This window comes from Ambystoma mexicanum, chromosome 5p, assembly GCF_040938575.1.
Source record: "Ambystoma mexicanum isolate Mex_15411 chromosome 5p, UKY_AmexF1_1, whole genome shotgun sequence".
Taxonomy (NCBI): domain Eukaryota; kingdom Metazoa; phylum Chordata; class Amphibia; order Caudata; family Ambystomatidae; genus Ambystoma; species Ambystoma mexicanum.
The window spans coordinates 661,216,669-661,235,083 of NC_090930.1; the positions used below are offsets into that span (position 1 = coordinate 661,216,669).

Sequence of the window (18,415 nt, forward strand, 5' to 3'; positions counted from 1 at the left end):
CAGCAAGGCGTTTCTCAAGCTTCTTGCCGGTATATGTGGCGTGTAGAAATGTTGTCATGTGCTGTAAAACAGCCTTAGACAGTGACCCGTTATGGGGCCAAGACATAAACATCTTATTGGCGGTACCCTTAACCCACTCCTGGCTGTATTTTTTCAATTTTACTGCATGCTTGGGCAGCTGCTTACATAAATGCGCAAGTGGGGTAACTTCCTCCATTCTTAATTTTGTCACCAACAATATTCACACAGTTCTTTTAAGCTTTCCACTAGTATGAGCGAGCACCACATATGCAAGCTCCAATCCAACATTTTCCCGCCAAATTTTGTATCAACAATTTACTCAAACCTCATCAATTCAAAGGCGATTCCCTCTTAGTTACGAAATCGCGTAAAGCCAAATCCATTACAATCAATCAACAGTAGAGTAATTTCACATTTGACATACATAGGACATATACGACAGACTAGACAGACAAGACGGACGCCAGCTGGTCATACATATACCTGCCTTCTAATCACTACCCCACCATGGGATTTGAACGAACCCCCTTAATTTTGTTTTTAAACGTTATCGTAGCCCAAATGTCCCCCCTCTGTGGGCTCTGGGTTCACGTTCCTTCTGACCACTCTTTAAAGTGCAGGAACAAGGCGAATCTTTACGTTTTTGCTCAGGTGCCCCCCTGGTATTTCTTATGTTTCTACTTCAGGTGCCCCCTGGTATCCCTTACATTTTTACTTCAGGTGCCCCCCTGATATCCTTTATGTTTTTACTTCAGGTGCCCCCCTGATATTCTTTACGTTTTTACTTCAGGTGCCCCCCTGATATTCTTTACATTTTTATTTCTTATGCTCGAGTCATTACCCCCTATATATATATATATACAGTCTTCTCTAGTTCTAACTATTTTATTGTTTCTCCACCACCCTCCGTTACCTTTCCCTTACTTGCTCTAATGCCTTCACGACATTTGCCAAAGGAATGAGTTTTATTGCATTACTCACCGATCACATCGTTTCCCCTCTGGAACTTCGGGATCACCGCCCCTTCCTCTTCCTGATTTAAGGTTTTCATCTGATCCGCTGCCCGTGGGAATGAGAAGGGTTATGCTTGTAAAGGCGGGTTCCTTCAGACCCACTGCAGATATTTTTAAATGTTTTACTCTATCATTGTGCATGGGAAGCTTCTCAGTCTACTCAGCCGGAATGGCGAAAGGACTCGTGATCTTACTGAAGGCCCAGAGTTACTTCGTGCCTTCGGTCTAAGGGTGTCTTACACTATATCAATCGATAATCTATAATCGATGGCCGAAACCATCCTCACGCTACCAAGTGTTCACGAGGAGAGGAATTCGCTGACGGACCCATTGGTCAGCACTCACCCTCTAGAACTTGTAAGACAAGATAGCTGCACCATGTGAGGACAGGGGGTACAGGATTCACTTACTCCGACATGACTCAATAACGAGGACTCCCTAGTAATGTATGTATCATTAAACGGACTTCCCTTTGCCAAACTACTGAGTCCTCATTATTGAGTCGTGTCAGAGTAAGTGAATCCTGCACCCCCTGTCCTCACATGGTGCAGCTATCTTGTCTTACAAGTTTTAGAGGGTGAGTGCTGACCAATGGGCCCGTCAGCGAATTCCTCTCTTCGTGAACAGCTGGCTGGATTAATCTTCTTTCTTCTGGTAAGCACTTGCTTCCACATCATTTTGCTAGGGTTTCCTCCTATTGTATTCAAATGAATGCCCCAGCAAGGCCCCCCAAACTGCCCTGATTCTTCTTTCATATATTCTTTTCATTTTTGTCTCCCTCCTTCCTTCCCTGGTACTATGTTTGCTTCGCATTACTATCTGCATGCTTCATGAATATGCTTGATCTATGTGCAAGTTACCATTACTTCTGACTTGTTAATGCTCCATCGGGCATCACTAATGACCACAAAACATGCCCCTCACCACGTGTCTTGGACACACATGTCATGTTGATTAAACCTGCCACTAACTATTCGCTTGAACCTATGCTTGATCAACCGACAATGATGCCATTTTCAAATTTGTATAAATGCCACTGCACCGTTCCTTTTTGACTCTCAAACCTATCACCGCACATCCCTCACCAATCACAGCCTTGATAAAGACTAATGTCGAAACGCGCGTCGGCTTTTTTGTTTCACCCCTAATGGCTCAAGCTGCCATAACTGTAATGTTGTACCAGAATAATAAAAACACCATGAACAACAACAATTCATGACTGAATCATCACCTATTCTTAAGGACCAACCAGAGTACCAAATCTTGGATCCCCAAGAACTGTCAGCGCCCAAACCAAATTAGGTTTTGTCAACCCCCCCAAACTACCTAACCATTCGGGAACCTTGGAGTTTGGTTCCCTGACAAACTGTGTGCCAGGCTGCAGGCAAAAACATGACCATTAACTAATCGTGCGCAGGGGACCAGCCGTCCCAACACCAGACTCCCAATTTCTTGAAAACTGTGTTTTATAACGTGCCTAATACCGTGCCTGAGTGAGTTTCGTTTCTAAGCGCAGATTCAGGATTTGAATGTTTGTTGCTCCGCATGGTCTTGTTACCAAGACCAGCGCGTTGCCCCTGTACTATCCTCCATTCACAATACAATACAGAATACTCTGTTTGCAATACGGAATACACTCTGACCAGACAATCAAGCCAAATATTCAGCTGTTCTGAATATGTGCAACCTCTGAAATATCCACAAATGCACAATTACAAGTAAGCATGCCCGGGAGTGTCAGTACTCCTTCCTGTGGGCCACATATACGTAGTCATAGGAACAGGTTTGCAGTACCACAATCAGAGCACATCTCTTGCCATCCTGCATGAGAGCAATTATTGGCAAATAGCAGACACATCTATCTCTGCCCTTGCATCACACGATCAGCATCATTTGTACCTGCACAATCATACATTTACTGCAACAAAAATGCAGTGCCACATTTGGGCACTTATCCGGTCTGCAAGCATGATACTCAAAAAATTCCACAGAGAGCATATTCCAACCAGGCGCCCTTCCACTCCCTGGCAGTGGGGGACATGAGCTATACGAATAACTATCAACATTACCATTGACAATAATACACAGGTACTGATACCTCTCTGCCTGTCTCGGCCGTACTTTTGTGGATCCTAATTAGAGGAGTGAGCTCATTCAATGCTCACGGGTTTAGAAACAGTGCCAGAAATGATGTTGCTAGGAAGACCAGCTAGATGAAATATATCTTGATAAGAAACACATAACAACCAACTCCAAAGCAGAATTACATTTGTCCAGTGGTGTAAACAGTTGATAATCCACCACTCTGACCATAATAATAATAATGTACTTCTTATATAGCGCTGCGCACCCATAGGTCTCGGAGCACTGAAATAACAGAAGACATTATTATCCCACAGAGTGGTACTCAATTAATTGACCTCGGAAGGATGAAAGGTTGAGTTGACCCTGCCGGGTTTCGAACCTGCCACTGCATGCTGTACAAAGATACCAGGGGCAGGAACTTAGCTCGATGTGCTATCTGATCTAAATAATGACTGAGCACCCCTCTGTGACCAGCAGCTCCACACAAAAAATCTGAAGCCAATGCATGCCATTGATTGTGAGGTATTTCCGAGAGCCTGATTCCAATGTCAGTATGAGTATGGGCATTGGAGTCGTAAATGTGAGGGAAGCATTGCACCACTTCAGTACCCGCTGGGTTGCACCTTGATTCTGATGGCAGCATTGCCACGGGCACATGATATCGCCCTAGACATGCTGAAAAACCGCTCTCAAAGTGCTTAGCAGGTATCATTTATATTAGCTCTTATTTACGAGGATATCGGCATATATTTTGATGTTTGTCTCCACATTTGTTATTTTCGTCCACATTTGGTAAATAACAAAATGGTGCAGGTACCCCAAGCTCTCCAAAATGTCAGAAACATGTACACATTGATGCTTCCTCTGTACTCTTCAACTGCATCACAAAGAGCAGTTCTGCAATGACAACATAAACCACAGGAAACACATGCAACACTTACTGCTAGTGTAATTTTGGACAGTCACTTCCATGTCACAGGTGGTATAATTGTGTATATGTTTAACACAAGTGTAAAGCTCGACTGTCACAGGTTTTCACCTGGGATCAGGAAGGACGCCAAGACCAGATGTCAGGCTTTACTATCTTTTATTAAGGGTTTGTTACAAGGTTGGGAACTTAAAGTAGAAATGGGAATTGTTCCAAAGAAAACAGATGCCATGCTGTTCCTTCTCAATAATAGGTTTCAGCCCCTTCCTTCTGAGCAGCCTGCCATGACCAATGTCTCTTCCATGGGTTATGGACAGATAGGCCTCTCCTGGCTTCAGAAGCAAATTTATCCATACACACAGTGTAAGGCCACACCCACCTCTGACATTGTAGACTTTTGGGTGACCGCTACTCTCCTTCTTGGTCTGGTCTAGATGCACGCTTTACAGAGTCCCAAACACCACGACTCGCTCTACTCTATATTCTTGTGAACAGGTGAGTTAGTGGACTTAGCCGACAGGACGCTCGAGAGCCTTCCTTCTGGTTTTTCTTTCCCCAACTCTCTGATCTCACAATATAACCTATGCCCCAACTCATGCCTCCTTACAGAATTCGGTCCTGCCTTGGGCCAATAATGCCCACCAAAACCTACCTGCTCTTTTTAGCTCGGAATCCTCTGATTCCTATTTTCACTGTCTGGTGTCCCTCTCTAGACTCACTCTCTCTCTTCTCCTGACATTGTTTAGCATGTCTTCCCTGTAATACATTTAATACCATTGCCAACTCCTCATTGTGCTGTTATTCCTCCAACGTCTGCAGTGCTTCGGAGCTACCAGGATGGGGTTGCGCTACTGTACTGGGAGAGTGTGGATGTTCTGGCTTCCAAGGGCTGGACTGAGGAACGGCACTGTGACTGTTCCCTGCCATGCAGGCTTCCTCCGCCCCCCCCCCTCCTATAGGCCCAAGAGCCACTGAGATGGGGTGGCACCTGGACCCCTGAGCCTCCACATCATTGATCCCCAAAACCAGACGGGGGACTTACTCACTGAACGCTCCCTGAAGAGATTTCTCCACAAGCTTTTGCGTTTCCACGTCATGAAGCATGGTTCACATGAGGAACTTCTTTTTGTCTGAAAATGAGGGGAATTGATACTCACCACTTTTTTCCTAAATGGTTATGACTTAGGGATGTCATTTGGGGGTCGCCAGAGGTCACCACTGCGGCCACTGAGGTCTCCTTTGATACCCCTGTGGTCTCCCTTGCTACCCCTCAAAATAACATTTTAAAAATTCAAAGGTTTTTATTTTTGTTATTTCTTTAAAATTGAAGCTGCTGGGGTGTGGCCAGCGCCAATTTGGCTCTTTGCTTCTGGAGTGGATGGCTTCCTTGTTCCGGCCTCTTTAAAAAACAGAGGGTTCTACAAGTTTAACACTTTCAGCAGTGACCCTAAATAAGAAAGAATAGGATTAACACATAATTTGTCTTTCTGGAATTCTATACCACAACTGCTAGACTCATTAAAGGTTTATTTCAGGCACACTTCACGGGGTGAGTCACTGATTTAGTCTGTTCTTAAACATCTCAAATTCACACTGCAGACATAAACTACCAAAAAGCATTCAGAGTAGCATAAGCATCCTTTTCGGACCATTGGCCTCATCACAAGTTGGGCGGTAGCCCCGGCGCTATTACCGCCGGGGCTATTAGCGCTACCGCCAAACCCCCAGGCGCTATTGGCGCCAGTTCACGGGTTTGGCAGAACGGTTTTTTCCCATTCCCCACTGGGCCCATTCGGGAATTCCTCATTCCCCATTGGGCCCAATGGGGAATTTTCGCGCTATTACTGCCAGCGGATTTCCCACTGGCGGTAATAGCGCTGAAAATTGGCAAACTTGCGGCGTATTTGCCCCCAGCTCATAGCTGTGGGCAAATCTGCCACGCCCATGATCTGGCGGACCCTTAAATGCGGCAGTAATAGCGTTACCACCCCATTTAAGGGTTACCGCCAGACTCGTGATGAGGCATTTTGCTTTTCACAAGTTGCAGATATAGCATATTTTTTTCTATGTTTTCTCTGTTACTGGGTGTCCTTGGTCACTACACAAAATCCTTCTGCCTAAAAGCTTGTGTACAGTGTAGACATTTTGACCATAACACATAAAGTGTCTCTTGATTTCATTGTGCCAGAATTAATGCTTTGTTGTAATGTGTGTATCTTTCCTATCTCCCTGGCATGCTGTTCAGGATGTTTGTTTGCATGTATGTGGTAACGATTGCCGAGAGTACGGGATGCCATGTGAGTGCGCTGCTTTCCCTGCACTACTCTAAATACTTTAATTCACAGTTATGAGCCCTCCCAATTATATGTATTTTGCCAACCCCTGAAGCCTGAACAGTAGATCCACGCAGGCTTGACATGTGGCCAACTTTGCACCAGACCTGCAGATGAACTGGCCTGCTGTTAAATCTCAGTTGCCAGTTTATGATATTCACTACAGAGTGTAATTTGCTTTCTGACTTTGAGAACATTCAGTCATGTAATTGCTCATTTTACTATAGCTGGTAAGATAGCTCAGTGGGTTGAGCGCTTGCTGCTGCAATGTGTGTGTGATCTGCAAGTTGCATGTTCAAATCCCGGCAAAGCCAACTCAGCCATTCATCCTTCTGAGATTGATAAATGAGTAACAACACAGGTTGGGTGATATTGTATGTATATTTGTTCTATATAAAGCGCTTAAGCGTAAGTGCTGTATACTAGCACATCATAATCTTTTGGCCTTGGACATCTGCTTCCATACAGAGTAATTTGGTAATATGGGCCTAAACACACTGATATTAACGATACATATGGTGATCCATTCTTGTATGAAATGTACATCACATTACAGTGATATCGTAATCATATTTTTCATAGCACACTAAGGAATAATGCTATGTGATGCAACTTCCTGTTTTGTCAAGGGGTGAAGGGTCGTGTTACATTGCTTCCCGCGAGGTCACTTCAGTGTGCTGTCAAATTACATCACTTACTGTGATGTCATTGGAGGTCAAGGGTAGTGTGATTTCACTTCCACTATCCCTGGCATTTTGGTGAAATGACGTCCCTGTTATGACTAGGTGTGACATGCTAATTTGTCAATGCACATCATGGCAAATTATACCTGTGGAGATCCACAGACAGAGTAGGCCACCACAAACATTGTAAAACTAAAGGTAAAGTAACCTTACCTCTCCTATAACCAGTAGGATCACGACACAAGCTAACACTCACACAAGCAGTTCTTGGCAAGGGATAAACAGAAAATGACCCAACAATTGTTCATCCTTTTTGATTAATTGTAGAGGTGATTGTTCAGGAGACAAAAGTGTAGAAGTTCATTTTAACACTGTTTCAGCACGCCAACCGACAACTTGTTGTGGAGTTAGTATAACTTTAGCTGAAACAGCAACCCTGGGTGCTGCCAGGCTTGTCCAATTACAGATCTCGAGAGCCGGATCCATGCTGGGTTTTCAGTACAGCCCTCATTAATATTCATGAGATATATTTGCATACAATGATTCTAAATGTATGCACATTTGTCCTCATGAAAATGAATGAGGCATATCCTGAAAACCCATCAGGATTCAGGCTCTGAGGCCCGGAGTTGGACAATCCTGCGCCTCTGCGTTGACATTGCTGGGACATGAAATAGAATATAACCATACTGAGCAAGGAAGCAGGCCCAACTTGATGTTTGCTATTCAATGTCCGCTCATGCCATTATTTTTTCACATTCCTATGCTGTGTTTCAATCGTTTAAGAAAAACAGGTGTCTCTTGTGCAGGCACCATTGTTCACGCCGAAATGTTAATTCCATTTTCAGGTACATGTTACCGGAAAAATGCAATTTGTTAATGTTAGCGATTTCACTGGATTGTACATATAGGGTTTTGCGGGGTGAGGGTATAGAGGGCTGTGGGGAGGACCCCAAATATGCTTGGGGGGCATCACATCAATGACAAATCGAGATGACGATTCATATTCCAATCTACAGTCATGAGAATTTATGTCGGGATAATGCGGGTGTTGACACCCAGCTACATCCTTCTCTTTTCTCAACACACTGCCTTCATTCCTAGAAAATGCTGCTCCATGATGGAGTCATTTCCCTCACAACAGATAAGGGCATGAGGTAAAAAGTAGGAGATTCTGCCAATTCACAATCCCCAAGACGTAAGAGGATGGTCACGAGTGAGGTGAAGCTTGGCAGAGCGAGCTGTGGGGTCCAGTGTTTAGGGTGCAAAGACTCACGCATTTTCATTGCCCATTATCCGGAGTATAGACCAGAACAGAATATGAATTATGTTTTATTGGAACCTCCTTCTGTGTTTTAAAGAATCACTTTATAAACAGTTGTAAAGGATTGATCGTTTTAAAATTCAATGATTTTTAGCAGGATGAGAACCTCTCTTCCCTTTCTAGTTCAAAGGGTATATCCCCAGAGTCTTACCCATTCTTATCCCGCGCTCGCCACCATGCCTGGTTACCCTCTTCCAGGATGAGGTACTCCTCTCCTTTCTGCAGGGGAAGATCATTGGCATTCATGGGGGTATAACCGTAGAGGGCCACCACTTTCTTCATCTCTTCTTGCACTGGAGGCTCTGGGGGTAGAGGTCTGCTCGTTTTCTCCTCAAAGGTAACAGAGAAGTTTTAAAGAGTGGTGAGTTTCTAACAGATCATTGTTCAGCTATTACATTATATTTCTTTCACGGTATCAAAATAAGTGGCAAAAACTCTCCACATACCTTTTCCTCTGTCGGGGTAGGAGGTAGTGGTTTTTTGGACATTCGGCGAGATCTCACTGGTTTTATACCTTTAAAAAAAAAAATCCACACAAAACTTGATTGTTTACTTTAACATTTGCTTTGTTAATGTGCGATGCATCAGAAGATTCAAGATGGCGGAATGAAGAGGTGTGCTTCTAGAGCAGCAGGTTTCAAGAAGAAGCAATGCAATGAAAACTGAGAGGAGATAAGAGTCGGAAAGAAGACAAGAAGAGTTCCTGGTGGTCAAGGCGAGGCTGTAAAGAATGGGAATGTTTCAACCTGCATTATGACCGAGGAGATTAACCTTGTCTCTTGGGTGAGTGGCCCTTTGTTCCAGAGACAAAGCCCAAATGAGGAAGGCAATCAGCCTCTTTCAGCCTGCCTCTGTTTCACTTTGCATGTTGCTTGACTGCATTTCACAGAGAATAGTGAAAACCCACACCAACTTGGTGGCATTTCATACCAACCAGTGGAGGTGTAAAATAACACCAGGTGAAATCACCATACCTCCTGGCAGAAAAATTCATTCTCAAAGGCCCATGCGACCTGCCTACTGTATCCTTTGATATCATATCCGCCTGATGTTAACATATTTCAGATGGTGGCACAGTGTACACCCGAATAACAAAAGTACCATGTGGGGGAAATGAAAACATAGCCAGAGTCATGCTAAGGGCCCATATAATGAAGAAATAAGCCCCACACAGACTGTAGACCAGCAGGAAAATAGCTCTGCATAGCTGCATGACAATCCACAAGACAGCAGAGAGCGGAATAAGGACTGAGAAGATGCAGCTGGAATCCTGGCAAGTAAAGACATGGCACATGAGACAGATGCCAAATGAGGGGGAGTTATTTAGTGTGCATGAACGGATTGAAGGAGAGTGAGTGCATTGCAAACAATGAAATGAGCACACGTCCGCCATTCAACCAAATATCTTAACTCACTCTATCCTCGTCTGCAGGGCGACACGCGCCAAAGACCCTGTCCTCCAGTAGTTAAACATGTTCCCTGGACATCAATGTGATAGCCTTATCAGATAACCTTCTTCAATCTCCAAAAACAGGAGGGTGGGGTAGCAGGTAAAAGCACGCCCAGGCCAAAAAGTTTGCCTTACGATGAGGTGAGAGACTGCCGCAAGCCAAAGGAACCAGTAGGTTAACCCAACCTAATTGAATATAAGGAAAAAGCTGTTGTTCCCTGGAAGATGCACTGTCTCATGCGCAGCGGTGTTGCTAAGTCTGGGAAAGATCAGGGGCTAAGCTAATGTCGGGACTGGCGCGACTCAGGGCTATCAAGCATTTTGGTTGAAGCACCTGATCTTCTATCTGAGGCTACAACCAAAAGAGACAGGGCTATAGACCTCTCAACCTACCCCCCCTAGCAACGCCTCTGCTCATGTGTTTAGTTCAGAAAAAGAGCAAGTTACACACTATAGCAATCTTATGTTGACTAATAATCTCGATTTTAATTATTGAGTTCTTTGCCGACACATGTTTCGACCCCTTCTTTGGGTCTTTTTCAAGGCACGGTTTATCACAATAACACTCAATTACATCCCCATAAATGACCTCCAATTACATGTGCCATTAAGAAAACATCAGAAAGAAAATACAATAAGCAAATCCATTGCATGGGAGGGAGAGGGAAGGATTAGAAAACATCGAAAACCACCAATCAATAAAAACAAATGGTCAAAAACCAAGTAAAGAGCAACACACTGTGGAAAACAATCAAAAGGAACAGTCAAAAAACAAGAAATAAAAAAAGGAAGAAAAAAAGAGAAAAATCTCAATATCATGAAATAATACATTGGTTCAACTCTTGTACAGCTTCTTTGGCATACTCCATATGTCGTGCTGCAGGTGTCATGCTGGACAAAAATATATCAACCCCTTAGTGGGCTAAAGACCAAGTCTGAGAGGAGTCGTATACCCAACCATGATTCAGTAGCATACCATATGTCCACATTTGGTTTAGTGAGAAATTGGGATAAACCGAGACATATCCATGTCTAGCAGACAAATCAAAATAACACTCTATGAGCGCTAGGATTTCATACATCAGAAAGAAGCTTTGGAAACTGGGTAGATGATGGTCTCCAATGCGGGAATTATCCTGTCATTATTTGTCAAAACGGTTTTCAATCATTCATATTGGGAGCCTCAACTCTTAAGTGCACCAATCATTAGTGAATTAAATAAACATCCATGCGGGTGTCACATAGTCCCATAGGAAACCAATGTTCAAAGTGCATCAAATAGTAACAAAAATACTTTTTGGCATTTTCCATCCGCTTGCAATCCTAAGCAATCCGCATGCAGTATCTGTGAACGACTTCCAATCATATGGATATCTATAATCACCTCTGCCACATTGGGGTGCCGCGTCGTTGTGCTAAAGGTAAGTATACACTGACCAATTAACCGGCCTTGAACTAGTAAGGAGAACAATGTATAGATGCATGATTAATAAGAGTGTTGCGTGCGGCACTGGAGTTCCATGTGAGTGACTAGAAGATGAAGTATCATTTACCTCAGCCTGGTTGCACTGTGTCCTATGTGAGTCTCGTGCGCAAGTATGCCTTCTATGAATTGAGCATCCAGATGTGCAATTAAATCACATCGTAATATTCCTAGAATACAAACACATGAAAGAAACACGTCATTCCATGGTGTAGGTGGCTAGAACTCGTTTGGCGACAGCAAGAAATAGGCACATATAACGTTCTTGCAGTCTCGTATTCAAATGCTGTGTAAAAGCTCAGAAATGAGTCGGCGAGTTAGAAGTCGAATCGCCTCTGTTATTAACTCAGGAACGATTCAATGCCGATTTCCGCATATTCTGACACGCAATCAAGGGTTAGACGTATATATTCTAGGGGTAACTTCCCATGTGATACTCCCAGAAATTAGCTGATACCTGCGTAAGAGATTAGGATAAAGTAGTCTTATTGTGCCACCCGGATAAGAAATCACAGTGGATACTATACTTGAAATACGCACGTGAAATAAACATTTTTATTATTAGTGAACAAAATACCTTGCGACATGGTCGCCACCTCACTCAATATGAATGATAGAAATTCTCCATCAACCAAAAATAATCTCCAGTTGGCTCAGAAGTAGCCCCTCTGGTTTTCACAAATGTGGAACATGTACCCTTTGCCAATATGCTCTCACATCTACCGCTCAGTTCACATGTCATCAAGGCCTGACAATGAACATCCAGGACTTCATTAATTGCAAATCGAAATATATTATTCACGCCATATTATGTGTATGCCAAAAGGTCTATGTTGGAAGTATGATACGCATAAGGATACAGAGGCGATTCGACGTCTAACTCGCCGACTGATTTCTGAGCTTTTACACAGCATTTGAATACGAGACTGCAAGAACGTTATATGTGCCTATTTCTTGCTGTCGCCAAACGAGTTCTAGCCACCTACACCATGGAATGACGTGTTTCTTTCATGTGTTTGTATTCTAGGAATATTACGATGTGATTTAATTGCACATCTGGATGCTCAATTCATAGAAGGCATACTTGCGCACGAGACTCACATAGGACACAGTGCAACCAGGCTGAGGTAAATATCTTCTAGTCACTCACATGGAACTCCAGTGCCGTACGCAACACTCTTATTAATCATGCATCTATACATTGTTCTCCTTACTAGTTCCAGGCCGGTTAATTGGTCAGTGTATACTGACCTTTAGCACAACGACGCGGCACCCCAATGTGGCAGAGGTGATTATAGATATCGATATGATTGGAAGTCGTTCACAGATACTTCATGCGGATTGCTAAGGATTGCAAGCGGATGGCAAATGCCAAATAGTGTTTTTGTTACTATTTGACGTACTTTGAACATTGGTTTCCTATGGGACTATGTGGCACCCGCATGGATGTTTATTTAATTCACTAATGATTGGTGCACTTAAGAGTTGAGGCTCCCAATATGAATGATTGAAAACTGTTTTGACAAATAATGACAGGATAATTCCCGCATTGGAGACCATCATCTACCCAGATTCCAAAGCTTCTTTCTGATGTATGAAATCCTAGCGCTCATAGAGTGTTATTTTGATTTGTCTGCTAGACATGGATATGTCTCGGTTCATCCCAATTTCTCACTAAACCAAATGTGGACATATGGTATGCTACTGAATCATGGTTGGGTATACGACTCCTCTCAGACTTGGTCTTTAGCCCACTAAGGGGTTGATATATTTTTGTCCAGCATGGCTGTAAAGACCGGTAGGGGGTGTCTGTACTTCTGCTCTCTATATGGTAGAGGAGAGGCACAGAAGACCCCAGCCAAGATTCTCTATTACGGTAGCAATGGACGAGCAATCAAGGCCTAGCTTCTCAGGAGGTGATGCAGGCTGGTTCTTAAGTACAGTGTATTCCCCAAGCCCCCACAAAGGAATGTCCACACACTGTATTACTGAAAACACAGTCTTTATATAATTAATTCAAAGGTTATGTACACTTATCACAATAACGCACCTTGTGCTCAGGAAAATCAATAATGGTAAATATCTACAATTCTAAAGTGTTACCACTAATATTAGACCTCATTAAAGTGCATCCACAAAAATGTCACACAGATCAATAAGTGAAACCAGCAATAGAGAGAAGAGAGAAAATAAGGTGGTTGAACAATAGGCAAAATACTGGCCCCTAACACTAGACACAGTTCTGTGTGGAGATCCCCCCACCTGGGCAACCTGTAAAAGAAAGAGATCTAACACAAGCCCAGTCCATATGTTGTTCAATAGTCTTATTCTCTCCTACAATGTTTTTACCCCCCCAATGTACCTGGTGGAGTCGAGTCCTTCGAAGAGGCGTCGACGGATCCTTCTTGAGCGACCCCCTTTCAAGCGGGAGTCACGGATCGTCGAGAGGCGTCGAGAAACGTCGAAGAACTCGGGGTTCGGCGACGGGGAATCGACGGCCCTTCTTGAATGCCTTCCCTTTCAAGCGGGAGGCACGGGGCGTCGAACGTCCGTCGACAAACGAGGTAGAACGATGTCGAAGAGGCGGCAGCTTCGTCCGAGCGGTGCTCGTCGGCGTCGGGGCGTCGGCGTCCTGCAAGGCGGAGGTGTGCGGGGCACCTCGATGACAATAGTTCTGGACCGCAAAGATTGTAGAGACGGAAGCCCAGCAAGGGCGTCGGGTCGTCCGAGTCTTTGAGGTCGTTGGGTGGCGGGAAACCCACCGGCAGGTTTCTCCTCGGCGCGTTGGTCGTCCTCGACTTTCTCCGGCAGGATAAGCGGTCGACGATGCGGTCGAGAGAGTCCTTCGATTGAATGTTCTTAGGCAAAGGAGCGGACGGCTCCGGTCGTCGGCGGCACGGCGTCAAGTGGTTCCCACGGCTGGGCAACACAACTTCGACGGGCCTCCAGCGGTTACACAAACCTGCGAACCCTGGTCGACGGCAATGGACTTCGACGGCGTCGATGTCCGGGTGCTTCACTTCGATCTCCTCGGCGGTCCCGTCTCGGGTCGACAGCCTTTCGAGGGTCTGTCTTCCAGGGCGCTTCGGCGAAGATGGAGCGGTGCTCGATGGTCCCTCCGAGCACGGGAAGAGGGCGCCTTACCAGGTCCTCTCTCGGGTCAGTCTTCGACGATTTCGACAGCCTTCGGATCGGTCGAAGCAAATGCCACAGCAAGTCTTCTTCTTCCAGCTGGACGTCGAGGATCAGCAGTTCCAGTTACTCTTAGAGTGGAGACTCAGCTCCAGGATGCTTCTGAACGTTCCTGAACGTTCCTGAACCTCCTGAACAGTGGTGAGAGGTCCCCAGATATACTATTCTGTCTCTCATCCACACTGCTGGCATACACTCAGCAGCCAATCATACAGAGGGGCATTCATGCAGTCAGTCAGCCAATCAGGCACACAGTGCATTCAGGCCACACTCCTCCCTTTCAGACACTCACAACAAGGAATGTGGATTGGGACAAGTACCCAGCCATTCAACACTACACACTGCATTCAGGCCAGTTTCGGGCAGGGCTGTCTCAGTCTTTGTCTCTCATGCCAGAAACCAGACAACCACAACAAGGAGTGTATATTGGTCACACACTCCATTCACCCAGGTCCCACCCACAGGAGGTACCCATAACATACAGTCACTGGGAAGGCTCCAGTCAGTCTAGCTGGGCCTTCACAACAACACCATATATGGAACTTCCACTCAACAGCCAGTCAGGGGGAAGGGACAGAGTCAGGGCTTCCCAGGACTTTGGGAAAAACAAGATAACAGGCAATAGAAAGCAAGAGGCCACAGGGGCCATCTTGTTTCCTATCAGGAATCAACTGATTCCAATGGCAGGGCCTGGGTATCCCAAAATGGAGGACACCCAGAGCACCTGTCAAATTCAGCATGGAGCTGCCACCAGCCCATACCCTGCTCTGTGGGCCACCCACAGGTGCCCAAAAACATACACTAGGGGCACAGGGTTGTACCCCTACCCAGGGGTGCCATAAGGGTATCCCATGGGTCTGTTCACCAAACCAAAAGAGAGAGCTGCACTGCCAGGAGTCCCACATGGACTCCTGGGCAGAAAACATGACAGAACACACGATAAAAAGCAATAAGGGACAAGGATTCAGAGGCTCTGTCCCTCTGATGCATTTCCAGCATCACAGTCGCCCCCCCCAGACTGAGGTGGAGGGTGTCTAATCTCCCACGGGATAGACACCCTCATCCAGACGGTCAACATACCTTCTGGAAAGGCCATCTGCATTATCCTGACTCTTCCCTGGTCTGTGCTCTATGGTGAAGTCTAGCCCCTGCAGGCTAATGGACCACCTGAGCAATTTCGGATTCTCACCCTTCATCTGCATAAGCCACTTCAGGGGCTTATGATCTGTTTGGACCTTGAAGGTAGACCCCGTAAGGTAGGGCCTAAAACGCCTAAGGCTCCAAACTATGCTAAAACACTCCTTTTCAACAGTAGCCCACCTAAGTTCTCTACCCTTGAGTTGTCTACTGATGAATATGATAGGATGTTCTCTCCCTTTGTCATCTAACTGGGACAAGACAGCTCCAATTCCGGTGTCGCAGGCATCCGTCTGGACGATAAAGGGTCGGCTGTAGTCAGGTGCACACAACACAGGTGCCCTACACAGACTTTCTTTCAAGCCATCAAAGGCCCTCTGACAGTCTTCGGTCCAATTAACCTTCCTAGGTTGTTTGGGTGAAGTTAGAGCTGTCAGGGGTGCAGCTATGGTTCCATAGTCTGCCATGAAATTGTGATAGTACCCAGTGAGGCCCAAAAAGGCTCTCACCTGGGTTTGAGTAGTGGGAGTCTCCCAGTTCTGTACATCCTGTACTTTACTGGAGAGAGGTTGGATTTGACCCCCTCCTACCTCATGACCAAGATAGGTAACTTTCCCCTGAGCTATCTGGCACTTGGTGGCCTTGATAGTGAGGTTAGCCCTTTTCAAGGCCTGCAACACCTTATCCAGATGTGTCAAATGCTCTTCCCAGGTGGAACTGTAGACGGCAATGTCGTCTAAGTAAGCCACACAAAAGGCTTCCAGCCCACTGAGCGCATGGTTGACCAATCTCTGGAAGGTGGCAGGGGCATTCTTCAACCCAAAAGGCATTACCCTAAACTGGTAGAGTCCCTCAGGTGTTGAGAAAGCCGTCTTTTCCTTGGCATGGTCCGTCAGAGCTATTTGCCAATAGCCTGAGGTAAGGTCAAAGGTGCTCACAAACTTGGCAGCACCTATGGTGTCCACGAGCTCATCAGCCCTGGGCAATGGGTGCGCGTCAGTTTTGGTGACGGCATTGACTCCTCGGTAGTCCACACAGAACCTCCAATCTTTGGTACCCGCCTGGGAACTTGCCTTGGGGACAAGGACCACTGGACTGGACCAGGGACTGGTTGAGGGTTCAATAACACCCAGATCCAACATCTTGGCGACCTCAGCCTGGATGTGGTTTTTGACTGTATCTGACATACGATAGCACCTGCTTTTGACAGGCACACTGTCACCAGTGTCAATTTCGTGCTTACACCACGGTGTAAGGCCCGGTGTCAGTGAAAACAGAGAGGCATACTGCTGGAGCAAAGCCCTGCAGGCCCTCTGCTGCTCTGTTGTCAAATCTGGAGAGAGATGTACTCCCTCCACTGAGCCATCCTGAGGGTTGCTATGCAGCAAATCAGGAAGGGGCTCACTCTCATCCTCTTCTTGCCCTGAAGCTAGCAAGAGACATGAGACCTCTGCTCGCCTGTGGAAAGGCTTGAGCCTGTTGACATGGAATACCTGGGGGGCTACCCCAGAGGCTCCCATGTCAACCAGATAATTGACTTCGCCCATCTTGGAGATGATCCTGAAGGGTCCAGTCCACTTGTCTGCCAAAGCTCTAGGCTTGGTAGGCTCCATCACAAGGATTTCCTGTCCCGGAGTCCAATCCACTTGCGAAGCTTTACGGTCATGCCAGTACTTATTCAATTCCTGGCTGGCCTTGAGATTTGCTGTTGCCTGACCCATCATTTGTGTCATCCTCCGCCTGAGGCCTAACACATAGTCCCCCACTTGCTTGGCGGGACCGGGAGGGGTGGCTTCCAAGCCTTCTCGGATCAAGGCGAGGGGCCCCCTCACGGGATGTCCAAAGAGTAACTCAAAGGGGCTGAAACCAACACCCTCTTGAGGCACCTCTCTGTAAGCAAACAGCAGGCATGGCAGGAGGAGATCCCATTTCCTCCTTAGGGGTTCTTCCAAAGCCCCTAGCATGCCCTTGAGAGTTTTATTAAATCTCTCAACCAGACCATTGGTCTGGGGGTGGTAAGAGGTGGAGAACTTGTAGGTTACCCCGCACTCTTTCCACATGGTTTTCATGTAACTAGACATGAAGTTGGATCCTCTGTCAGAGACAACCTCCTTGGGGAATCCAACACGGGTGAAAATGCCCAGGAGAGCCCTGGAAACCACCTTGGCAGTAACAGTCCGAAGGGGTATTGCCTCAGGGTACCTGGTGGCATGATCTACCAAGACCAGGATGAACCGATGTCCACCTGAAGTGGGAGGGTCAAGGGGACCGACGATGTCGATGCCCACCCTCTCAAATGGTGTGCCAACCACTGGTAACGGCTGCAGTGGGGCAAATACCTGCCTCCAGTCTTGCCAGACAACTGACAAGTGGGGCAGGTCCTGCAGTGGGACTCCACCTCTACTCCCATCCGTGGCCAGTAGAAATGGGCAGAGAGCCTCTGCTTAGTCTTCTTGGTCCCAAGATGACCAGCCAAGGGCACCTCATGCGCCAACTGCAGAAGGAAGGGCCTGTAAACCTGGGGTACCACCAACCTCTTGCGGGCACCAGGTTCAGGCTTAGTGGGCTCACTAACAAGGAGCTCACCCTCCCAATAAATCCGGAAATTCCTAGGCACTTCTCCTTGTGCCTGGGACAGGGCCTGTTTCCTCAGACCCTCGAGAGAGTGGCACTCCCTCTGTCCCCTACAGAAGTCTGCCCGGGAGGGTCCCCCTTCAGCTAACAAGCATTGAAGGTCGGGATGATCCTCCAGGTTGAGAACCTCTC

The 18,415-nt window shown here is 46.2% G+C and overlaps 1 protein-coding gene across 5 annotated transcripts in view; it reads right to left on the reverse strand.

Annotated features, from left to right (window-relative positions):
- BTK (Bruton tyrosine kinase) overlaps positions 1 to 18,415 on the reverse strand; it is an 805,015-nt gene that overhangs the window by 323,452 nt on the left and 463,148 nt on the right. For 4 of the 5 annotated variants that reach the window (XM_069613032.1, XM_069613031.1, XM_069613033.1 and 1 more), the window contains 2 exons: positions 8,834 to 8,901; positions 8,539 to 8,717 (listed from right to left, as the gene is read on the reverse strand). In XM_069613032.1, coding sequence (XP_069469133.1) covers positions 8,539 to 8,717; positions 8,834 to 8,901 — 247 coding nt within the window. The remainder of the gene's footprint in view (positions 1 to 8,538; positions 8,718 to 8,833; positions 8,902 to 18,415) is intronic. The other variant, XM_069613034.1, reaches the window with a different exon arrangement.